This window comes from Macrobrachium nipponense, chromosome 8 (assembly GCF_015104395.2).
Source record: "Macrobrachium nipponense isolate FS-2020 chromosome 8, ASM1510439v2, whole genome shotgun sequence".
NCBI classification, from domain to species: domain Eukaryota; kingdom Metazoa; phylum Arthropoda; class Malacostraca; order Decapoda; family Palaemonidae; genus Macrobrachium; species Macrobrachium nipponense.
In genome coordinates this window covers 30,356,030-30,368,077 of record NC_087203.1, presented here as the reverse complement: position 1 = coordinate 30,368,077, position 12,048 = coordinate 30,356,030, and the positions used below count along the sequence as shown (strand labels likewise).

Below are 12,048 nucleotides of genomic sequence, written 5' to 3'. Positions count from 1 at the left end.
AGATAGAGCGAAATCCTCACCCCTTCCAGGTGAAGCCATTGTGCCACATTCCTCATGATGGCCGTAAAGACTTGGGGGGCCGTGGAGAGGCCAAAACACAGGGCCCATGAATTGGAAGATTCTTCCCCCCATCATGAATCTTAGAAACTTCCTCGAGGAAGGATGGATTGGTACGTGGAAGTAAGCGTCCTGTAAGTCCAAGGACACCATCCAGTCCCCTGGACGGAGTGCTGCTAACACCGAGGCAGTGGTCTCCATCGTGAACTTCTTCTTTTCGACGAAGAAGTTCAGGGCGCTTACATCCAACACCGGTCTCCATCCTCCTGAGGATTTTGGAACTAGGAACAGGCGGTTGTAAAAGCCTGCCGAAAGATGATCTGCCACTAGTTCGATCGCCTCCTTTTCCAGCATCTGGTCTACCGCTAGTCGGAGGGCTTGATTCATGATGGGGTCCCTGTATCTGGCCGTCAACTCCCTCGGGGTATTCGTCAAGGGAGGCCTCGAAAAGAACGGGATTAGATAGCCCTTCCTCAAAATAGACAGGGTCCAGGCATCTGCGTCTTTCCGGGCCCAGACTTCTGCAAACTGTAAAAGCCTGGCGCCTACAGTTGTCTGAAGGACTTGAGTCTTACTTGGGAGGTTTGATTGACTTCGTAAAAGTCCTCCCTCTTCTGTTTGGTTTCCGACCTCTGAACGAAGAGGATCTAGAGGTAGATGCCCCTCGAAAGGGTTCCTGAGAGGTCGGCTTAGCTTTCTTTGTCTTAGTCTGGAAGGTAGGGCGCGGCTTCCTTGCAGACTGTGCTAGAAGGTCCTGCGTAGCTTTGGCAGAGAGAGCCTTCGAAATGTCTTGAACCAGGTGTTTAGGAAACAGCTGTGTAGAGAGCGGGGCAAAAAGCAAAGACGATCTCTGAGCATGTGAGACCGATTTTGTTAAAAATGAGCAAAATACTGATCTTTTCTTCAAGACCCCTGCTCCAAACAGTGAAGCTATTTCGCTGGCCCCATCTCTCACCGATTTATCCATACAGGATAAGACACAATTCAAATCCTCCGGAGAAAACGTGTCCGGTCCTTGAGTTTTCTTGGCTAGGACTCCGAGGGACCAATCGAGAAAGTTGAAAACTTCCAAGACTCTAAAAATGCCTTTTAGAATGTGATCCATTTCATTCATTGCCCACGTTGTTCTGGCCGAATTCAAAGCTGATCTTCTAGTGGCGTCTACTAGTGCCGAAAAATCTGCGTCAGCTGAAGACGGAAGGCCCAGTCCCAAGGGTTCTCCTGTCTCATACCAAAATCCTGTCCTTCCTGAAAGCTTCGACGGAGGGAAGGCAAACATTGTTTTCCCCGCTTCCTCTTTAGTACGCATCCATGAACCGAAACTCTTGAGCGCTTTCTTCATAGAAAGAGTCGGCTTCATTCTCACACACGAAGATCCTTTCGTTGCTTTCGCTGTGGAGAACAACGAGTGTGGAGAAGGAGGAGCAGTAGGGCTCAAAGACTCTCCGAACTCCTGAAGGAGAAGTTCTGTGAGCTTCTTGTACGAAGAAACTGTTGCCGATGTATTAGTTTCTTCCTCAGAGGCTTCCTGGTCTTCTTGAGGAGGAGAACGGGGATGAGGATCCTTATGAGAATCCTTAGATGATTTCCTAGCTGGGGTACAGTGCGATGAAGGAGACAAACGTCTTGAATGAGGAGAAGATTCCAAAGTAGAAAGGCGTACAGGAGAACGACGAGTTGTAAAAGAAGGGCGCTTATCCGAAAATTCTTGTCTAAACTCGCATTCTCTAGAAAGACCACGTCTATCCCTAGGGAAACTACGAGAGGGAGAGCGCCTGCTAAGATCCTGGCGCCGATCGCGAGGAGAGCGGCTACTAGGCGCCGAGCGCCTATCTGTTACAGGGCGCTTAGAGGAATCCTGGCGCCTACCAAGCGGCGAAACGTTGCTAAAAATAGGGCGCCTTTCAGGAGCAGGGCGCTCGAGAGGCTCTTGATGCCTACGAAGCGGAGAGCGGCTGCTACGCTCCGAGCGCTTAAACGGAACAGGGCGTTCGGCGAGATCTTGGTCCTTACCGAGGGGAGAACGTCTGTAAGGCTCCGAGCGCCTAACAGAAGCAGGGCGCTTGAGGCGTTCTTGACTTCTAGCAAGAGGAGACCGATGAGGAGTAGGGAGTCTCGAGAACGAAGAGCGCCTACTAGGAGAACGAAGCAAACGAGGATCAAGGTGTCTTTCTCCAGGAGAACAGCTACTAAAAGAATGACGCTTACCAGGAGCAGGGCTCCTACTAGACTCTTGATGTCTTACAGGGGAGGAGCGAACTCCATGCGATGAGCGCCTACCAGTCACGTTATCCGACGCCCGACTACAGTATCGGAAGGAGAAGTGCGCCTACTTTCAGAAGGGCATTCCCTAGGTTCTCTGAGAAGACGAGGAGAAGAAAGAAGAGACGGCGACGACGAACCAAGTCTTCTATGACCTGAGCGCTCTCTACTCTCTTCTTGCACGAACTCTAGAAGAAGGAGAAACAGAAGGGGCTGAGCGTCTACCCGAGGCAGGAATCCGATTTGAGGAAATATCTTCATAGTCCAAGGAGCGCCTATCCGTCGAATGGCGTCTCGACACCTCCGAGCGGGAGTGGTGTTCCTCTCGTGAAATGTTACGATGAGTAGAAGAATCCTCAAAAGAAGGAGAACGCCGATTGCAAGGAGAGCGCTCTTCCGACGAAACGCGCCTCGATCTCTTGATCGGGAGAGACAAATCCTTCCTTCTACGCGATCTCGATGCCAAGGAGTCCGCCAAGGCTGTGATCTGAGCTTGTAGGCCCGCTAGTACTCGAGAAGAGAGTCCCCAGGATCTTCTTCCGAAGCAAGCTCAGCGCGAGGCGCGGGAGAAGGAGGGCGATCACCGGATCTCCTAGGCTTCTTTGCTTGCAAGGAAGCTACATCAGAAAAGTCTTCTGGGCTGGACGCTAACGTACTGAAGGGAGCCTCCGCAGCCCTCTTCAACGGGCGTGACGCCTCCTTAGAGCTCCACCCACGCTTCGGCGAAGGAGAAGAGGATGACGAAAAACACTGGCGAAGAATATTCTTCTTCTTACGATCCAAGGCAGCCTGGGAGCGAACTTCAGGATCTGCCGAGGGGACGCCTGACCGGTGGGGGCTCTCCCTAGCCCTCCTGCGGCTTTCGACTTTCCTCCTCCACTGGAACTGGGAGTCTGGAAGAGGTCTAGGCCTGGAGGCACTAAGGAGCCGGTCAGACGCACCCTCCACATCACTGGGTACACTGCACTTATCATCACTGACACTCTTACCTTGCTCAGTACGAAGATTCTTGTCTTCCTTAGAACACAAGGAAGCTTTTGAGGCCGCCGCCTCCGAAGACGAATCTACGGCTTCGGTGCGGGGAGCAGGAGCTGAGACCTGGGAGGAAGGTTCTAAAACTACATTAATGTTAGTTTCATTCTCACTCATTCTCGACCTGCTCGAGCTCCTTGAAGAAGCTTTACGTACCCTATCCCTTTCAAGTTTCCTAATATAAGAAGAAAGAGCCTTATATTCATCTTCGTTCAAAACCTCACACTCTTGACACGGGTTACTAAACGAACATTCATTCCCCCTACATTTAACACAGAAAGTGTGAGGTCCACCGCAGCTTTCGGTAACCTCACCTTACATCCATCGGTCACACATACTCTAAACAAAACCGGAGTTTTGGAAACAGAATCAAAATCAGACATTCTACAGGAAAATCCAGCGCAAAGTCAATAACGGTCCACAATAAGCGTATGCCAAGCCAACATAGAGCGAATACGTCACCAAAATGTTCAAATCAATCTCCAGGCAAGCGAGAAATGAAGAATATATCGGAAGAAACGACAACAGTTGTTATCGCTTCAGCGACAGAAAAAAATCTGGCTGGAGAGATAGATTGGTTCATACTCCCGCCACCCAGCGGCGGGTAAGGTAGACCACCTGACCTACCTGTCGCGTGTGCCGCGAGATTTGAAATTCTGTCGGAACGTCGGAGACTATAGCTAAGTATATATCTGGCAGGGAAGTTCATGTACAAAAGTTACAGTTAAGGGGGGATTTATAGCCTAGACTAGTCATGTTTTTTTTTATGTACTGTGGCTAATTCACCCCTGTGGCTAGCGCGTGCAGCGCAACATTACCTCTTGCCAGAACATGTCGTGCTTGCCAAGAATCTTTAAATATGCGGATAAGGCGCGAAGCGCCGTTCCGCCACGGCCTTACTGACAGCACACATAAACATATTCACCATTAACAAATAATTTATCAGTAATTCTGGTTAGTCGTAGCCTAGGCTAGTCTGTCGTTTACATGTAAAGTAGTGGTTCAAAGTTATGTATGCAAAGTAAGGGGTCCTAGCATCTAATTTAATGTCGGTTAGTGGTAGCCTAGGCTAGACGTTTTACATGTAGGCTAGTGGTTCAAAAGTTCTGCAAAGTAAGGGGTCCTAGGCTAGCCTAGCCTACGTCAACCTTGAATGCAGAGTAAGAGGTCAAACTTTTGTATTCAGGGTAAAGGGTCTGGGTCTCAAAACCGGGAATTGAGAGTTTCGGGCGCCGTGAAAGTCCGAGGCCGCTTCCCCCCACCCACCCAAAAACCCCGGTTTCCCACTGGGTCCCCCTTTACCGTTTGATGTTTTTTAGGCTTTATTTTCACTGGGTCAACTACAAAAACGTTGTTCTTAGCAATTATACTGTTCCCCTTCTCATTTCCGAATATGCATTATACTTGTAGTTACTTTATTTGAGATTTTCCCCCCAAGAAAATTGATCGTCTGCGGATCTGTAGTCGCTCCAAGAAATGTTCAAATTGTTTCGATAAAACATGACATCATCCAGGAGTGGCTTAACTAGGAGACCAGGCTAATTATCAGCTAGCTTGGTAGATCTAAGTAACTAGCTAATAGGGCTGCGTCAGGTATATTTCCTTGGAAATGAACTTACTAGGTAGGTATTCAATAGAATTTTGGTTGCTTATACCTATTAAGAATTTTTTTTGTTATTTTTTGTCGATCGACTCTAATTAGCCCCCAGGGGCTAGGTAGTACTAAAAACATGGTGAAATACTAGGGGGAAACACCAGCGACTACCAACCCTTATCATGGTGGACAGGTCTTATTCACTCGATATTTAAATGGTGAAACAAGAATACAATTACAATTCCAAGCATACCATTCAAAAGATTGAAGTTTCGTCAACATAATGTGATATATGAAAGCCCCATATGAACTAAAATAAGCATGTGACGCTCTTCGTAAAATATGTTTTCAAGGCAGTTTTGAAATCCAATATGGCAGCTACCGTGTGGATGTACAGGTTCTGATCAGTGACGACAACCATCTTTCCCAGCCTTCCCAGCACTCATTTGAACAATGTTAGCGTATATATGTAACGTTTATTGATCTTACTCAAGATTGCAGTTGTAATCAGCACAATAAAACAACATTTTGTTGCCTATATTACTGAAAGTATGAAACTTTTTATTCCCGGGGTCATGGTTTGAACTGAATTCATTTTTACCTTGTAATCGGTGGTTTTAATCCTTACTGCCATCACAACTGAAACTCCACAGTGCTTATTTGATTGTTATTATACACATTTTGGTCTCAATTCACTCCAAATTGCACTATAAACAAGTTGCTGTTCCTGGTTCTTAAGCGCGCGCGCCACAAACACAGTTACGAGCAGCAGACGACGAAACTGCAAAGTTTTATTCCCTAATTTGTTTACTTTACTCGTTACTTAGTTCAACTTTAATTTATTTAAAAATTTTAATTTAATTCATGTATATTATCCCTTTTTTGCAACCAAATTACCCCGAAAAATTACAGATATTTCTAAAGTATATACAATCAAATGTTTCTAACGTTTTCGTACATCTGGCTGCCGAAAAACCATAGAGGAACGACTACGGAAAAGTGGATTATATATTTTTTTTTTGCTTTTTTGTTTGCTAGCACTTTTCATTGATTTCAGTCTATATTAGTATTTAAAAATTTTAATTTAATTCATGTATATTATCCCTTTTTTGCAACCAAATTACCCTGAAAAATTACAGATATTTCTAAAGTAGATACAATCCAATGTTTCTAACGTTTTCGTACATCTGGCTGCTGAAAACCATAGAGGAACGACTACGGATAAGTGGATTATATATTTTTTTTTTGCTTTTTTGTTTTTGCTAGCACTTTTCATTGATTTCAGTCTATATTAGTATTTTGAATTTCTTTAATAACCGTATGCCAGAAATAAATGTAACTTTAACCTTTGATGTTTGCATGCTAAGAATGGCAAAATCATCGTTGCCACATTAGTGGAGGCTTCACACATACGCCGATTCATTATTATAAACTGTTTCCATGAATTCTAGTTGTCATAGTAATGCAATAATGATAAAATTACTTTAATATTTATGTATAGTATATACTTCCAATACATAGCCTAATTTCACCAATTTCAACGTTTTGTGTATAGTCTTATACCCAGTTTGGAGGGTCAACACATGCCGAATGGCAACAGAGAGAGAGAGAAAGAAAGAAAGGAAGGCGAAGGAACGAAAAAGGAAAGGGGTGGCGGTGGAGGGGGGGAGAGGGTAGGTAGGTGGAGCTTTTTACGCGTGTTCGTATCCATTTCTGCATAATGGAGTTTTTGTCTCTTGGTACAAGGACAAGTGTCGTTATTCTTTACGATTAGTGATTCACGATACCCTTATAAATTACGGCACTGGGTGTAATGCACTATAGCAAAATCTCGTTCTGATACGAGTGTTCGTTACAGAAATAGGTATTGCCCAAAAACGTGCTTGCACTGTCACTGAAACCCATAGTAGGTATGCTGCTTAGTTGTCAATCAAGTTTCTTGTAATAAAGTATTTTTTACAAGCTAGCTATTGAATAAATTTGTATTATTTTCAATCAAAACATATGCCCCTCAATGCTAACTTTCCTCTTTTAACGACTTTCTGGTAATTGCAAATTCGGCCCCATAATTTCTTACGGTGCGAAAACGATTGCGTCACACTACGGCGATAATCCGGCAGTAAAACATCTTCATATATCCAAAAAGTAAATAATAAAGATATATATGCGCATTACGATTATACCAATTACATGAATAGCTGGTAATCTGCATGAATAACTGGTAAACTGTTCTGCAAGAAAGTTGAGTAAAGCAATTATTTACAATAGGTGTGAAAGCCAAGATGTCGTGACGTCATAATACAGGACTTAAAAGAACGTTCTAATTCTAAAAAATAATTACTTAAATTTGAGTCAGAATCAAGTTACTTTTTCAATAACGAATATTTTCAAATTAATCATCATAAATACGTAAAATATTGATGTTTTACTATTTATTTAAAAAATTATCCAAGTGCACGCTTCGTCGTCGTCTTCTACCAAAACAGTTGTTTACTAACAAACAAGCCGGTGAGGGACCGTGTTCCGACTGTTGTGATGAAAGTGCCCCAGCGTCTGTGGGTGCAAGTGGTGTGGGGATTTATCACAGGAAATGGGAAGTTTATTGAAACAAGCGACTCTGTAAACATCGAGATGGCGTCAATCTTCTAAATATTTCGAGTTGTAAGTAAAAAATGTTGAACGGGTTTTGGTGAGATTTGGACTGCCTTATACCACCATTTCACTACCCTCTGTTTAAATCTTAAAATTTGGCCTTAATTTCTAACTTTGGAGAAAATACTTACTTCGAAAGGAGAGTAGAGGTCTTTAGCTCCATTTCTCACCAACAAGAAGTCGCGACTGATGCCCATCTCCGATGTCAGGACGCGCTATAATGTACTTTTTTGGGGGTTGTACACGTTGATCGTACCTGGTCCACCCCTATACCATGCGGTTTTTTACCCTACATTTGACTTGCCGATCCCTACCAAGTGGGTTTCGTATTCGCGGGACCGTTCCTTGCCATCCGTGTGGAGTAATTGCTTAGAATAACACTTAGAATTACGTGAGCTCTCCATAAATTAATGTCAGACTAAAATAATAACCTTCAACGGCTCAGTGTCTTATCTGTCGCCTACCGGTATGCAACACTAAGCCTACCAGGGGGCCAAAGTCTATCGGCTGGAAAGCTTGAGTTCACTTTCTTTTGTCTAATCGCCAACCTTGTCACACTTACTGATTAACTTAACCTTGCAATCGAAGTATCCTAAAACCAGGCAATGCCCCACTATGCAAATTTAGATGAATGGTCGACAGAGAATAATAAAATATACCTCAACTACTTACGTTTGCGATAGGACGATGACGAATTTGGGTAAAGGAAAATGATGTAGTCGTATTGAAGCTATGTAACCTTTATAACGGCTTACGGCTTGCTACCCTAACTCCAACATGTCATTTTATCTGTCTAATAAATGATCTGTGACAACCGCCACTTCGACAACCTGTGCAGGGAGATATGAGGGAGATAAAGTTTCAGGGGCCTCAAGAAACTACTTGATATTTTAACTTAGAGAATGACAAACTAACCTATCTGTATGTCTGTCCACCTACGTAAAGGCCAAATCTTTCCCAGCACAGGTTTTCGAAGTGGCAGTTGTCGCAGAAACAAAAGGCACTAATGCTGAAAGTCGTTCGCTACCCAGGATGCCAGGAATCACCCAGTCGTAGGAATGAGCACCGTACGACCGAGGGACACCAGTTAAGAAGATTCCAACGTTTGGCTTACAGATGTGGTGAAGTTTCCTGGACTATCACTAAAAAACGAAAAAAAAACTTCCAATTTGTCTTTTTTAAGAAAAACAAGTATTTTTATTCCGTTGGCTGAAGAGAACCGTTGTGCAAACAGTCGAAAGCTCCATGTTTTTCACCTGTACGTATTTTAGACAAATACAGTATTATATATACTACTGTGGCTTTTATCTCATTAACTCCGGTCACAGCATATTGATGCACTACACGCACACACACAGTAGATATATATATATATATATATATATATATATATATATATATATCTATATATATATATATGTGTGTGTGTGTGTGTGTGTGTGTGTGTGTGTGTGTGTGTGTGTATATATATATATATATATATATATATATATATATATATATATATATATATAAATGTGTTGTGTGTGTGTGTGGCATCAGTATGCTGTGACCGGAGTTAATGAGTTAAAAGCCACAATAGTATATATGATATTGTATTTGTCTAAAATACGTACAAATTAAAAACACGGAGCTTTCGACTGTTTGCACAACTGTTCTCTTCAGCCAAATGAATAAAAATACTTGTTTTTCTTAAAAAAGACAAATTGGAAGTTCTTTTTCGTTTTTTAGTGATAGTCCAGGAAACTTCACCACATCTGTAAGCCAAACGTTGGAATCTTCTTAACTGGTGTCCCTCGGTCGTACGGTGCTCATTCCTATGACTGGGTGATTCCTGGCATCCTGGGTAGCGAACGACTTTCAACATTATATATATATATATATGAATATATATATATAGATATATAATATATATATATATAATATATATATATATATATATCTATATATATCTATATATATATAAATTATATATTGCTACTTTCAAAACGCATATATCCCCTCTTTGACTGTATTAAATATTATGAAGAGGATTTGGCAACATTTTTTCAGATTCCTAGATAGCTTAGAGATAGGATGTTTAAAATGTGTGTTCAGATTTTGCATAACATATTGCAAAAGAATATATAACGTAGTATGAAAAAGAGAGAGATTATCTTTGTCCGTTCGAAACTAGAATTGTTTCGGTTACTTTTCATCACCTCTAGATTAAGGGAGCTGGCAGTCTTCGTGTTGTTATAAAAACATGTCAATCTTAATTATCGCTCGATTTCTGTCTTGATCGGGTATGTGTCTTTGTTGAGCTGATACGTTCATGAATGTATGCTCGTTTCGTATGCGTATTTCTTTGCCGAATGACACATGCAGATTTCACAGTTTGTCTGTAAAGTTGCGTCACATTCGAAGCTTCTGGAAAGAATTGTGTCCCAAAACGTTTTATGTCATCTCCACTGTCCAGCTTTCATAAGGAAGAGAATTCATTCAGGCTTAATTCCTCAAAGCGTTTACATCTCCCTCTCTCTCTCTCTCTCTCTCTCCATCGCACTTTTGATTTCCAAGTAACGTAACGATTTCATACTTACTGAATGGTCACTCGTAACTTGTAGATTTCAGATTTTATTTTTCTTTGAGTTATTTAGTATCATTTAGTGGTTTCTGTGGAATCTGAACAAACATTATATTAGTGTGAAACGGCACCTGGTTTTTGTGAGTGTGAAACAAGCTGCAGCAAAGAAAGAAAATTGGTATACCAAGAGGGTAAAGTGTGTTATATTTCTATTAGTTGCAACTAATAACTAATTTCTGATGGTTATGATGGTCTGGTAAAAACTAATAACTAATAGTCAGTGGTTTGGTAAGAAACTAATCACTATTGGTTACGATGGTTTAGAGAACTAATAACTGATGGTCACAATGGTTTGAGTGAAAAGATTTAAATTTTTACACTTTGCAAATTTTTTGTGCTTTGTGTTTGTTTCATTTGAAGTGATTTTTATGTTTTGTGCATTTATCCATTCTCTTATTGAAGTGTGTGTTTTTATTTTATATTCTGTGTGATTAATACTTTTTGCAATTTTGGTATTTTCCACATTTTCTGTGTTTTCATTTGCTTTCACAATTTGATTAATCTAGTTATTTTCATTACCTAATCATTGCACATTTAATTGAATTTAACACTTGTGAATTAATTTGCACTTAGAATTCTTTTCAAGTTTTATTGTTCTTTAGCACTTGTGAATTAATTTTCAAATTTTAAGTATTGCCTAACACTTGAATTTTGATGGAATTAATTTTCTTGAATTTTTGTGATAAATTAATTTTGATTTAATTTTATTGAATTGATTCAAGAATTAATTAAACTTTACTTTGTTTTCAAGTAACAGTAATTTTCCCTGATATTGTGAATTTCACTTATAATTTTGAGTTGGATAATAAATCTTTGTATCTAAAATTTTTATAAGTGTTTTCTTTATTTTACACCAGTATTTAATTATGATTATGTTGATGTTATGTAGAAACATAGAGTGGTAATTGATCTGTTCTCCTTCAATTAACTTGAAGTGACTTAGAACCAGGAAAGAACTTAGACTTCTGAAATCAGGGAAATACTTAGACTTTTAAAGTTGTTGATGGAGTGATGCCCTTTGATTAATTTAATTACTTACAAGATTACCTCACACCTGTTTTGATGAACTTAGTCTGATTTTCTGCAATACTGGTAAGTTGCTTAAGGGATCACTGTTGCCTTTAGAGTATTCAGTCGTTTAGTACCTATGATGAGGGTTCAGGTGTCTGGCTGTTGTGAGGTAACAATTAATGAATGGTAAGTGTAGTAACCAGATACTTGGCACTATATCACAATATATATATATATATATATATATATCTATATATATATATAATAATATATATATAATATATATATATATATAGGTTTTGCCACAGAAGAAAAATGAAAGGCGAGAGAGCCAAGAACTTTCGGTCTAACACGACCCTTTACTTAGGCACAAGTAAAGGGTCGTGTTAAACCGAAAGTTCTTGGCTCTCTTGCCTTTCATTTTTCCTCCTTGGCAAAACCTTTATATATATATATATATATATATATATATATATATATAATATATATATATATATATATATATATATATATATGTAGTAAGGGGGAATGCACAGACTCATCATATTTAACTTCCCATGGAGACAGAGTCCGAGCGACAGCTTAAGAAAGCTGATAACTCTTTTCTAGGATGGTGTGACATTAAGATGCTTACCGAAGCAGGTCAATGATCGTCCTGTAGTTATAAGGGATGTTAGAGTTCCTTACCTAAGCATATCAGTGCCATGAGGACTTGTCCAAGGTGACTTTGAAACTAGTTGAAAGTAGTTTCTGGGTGTGGACGAAGAATGTGAATTCATCTGTACGTGTGTGCCTCTTTCGTTCTTAACGGAAG

The 12,048-nt window shown here is 40.6% G+C and overlaps 1 protein-coding gene across 3 annotated transcripts in view; it reads right to left on the bottom strand.

Annotated features, from left to right (window-relative positions):
• The window catches only part of LOC135222633 (quinone oxidoreductase-like protein 2 homolog), a 189,197-nt gene extending 180,559 nt beyond the window's left edge, over positions 1 to 8,638 (bottom strand). For 2 of the 3 annotated variants that reach the window (XM_064260761.1, XM_064260760.1), the window contains exon 1: positions 7,912 to 8,016. In XM_064260761.1, coding sequence (XP_064116831.1) covers positions 7,912 to 8,001 — 90 coding nt within the window. In that variant the 5' untranslated portion in view covers positions 8,002 to 8,016. Of the gene's footprint in view, positions 1 to 7,911; positions 8,017 to 8,269; positions 8,428 to 8,512 lie in introns of those variants that run through there. The other variant, XM_064260763.1, reaches the window with a different exon arrangement.
• Positions 8,639 to 12,048: the final 3,410 nt, after the last annotated feature.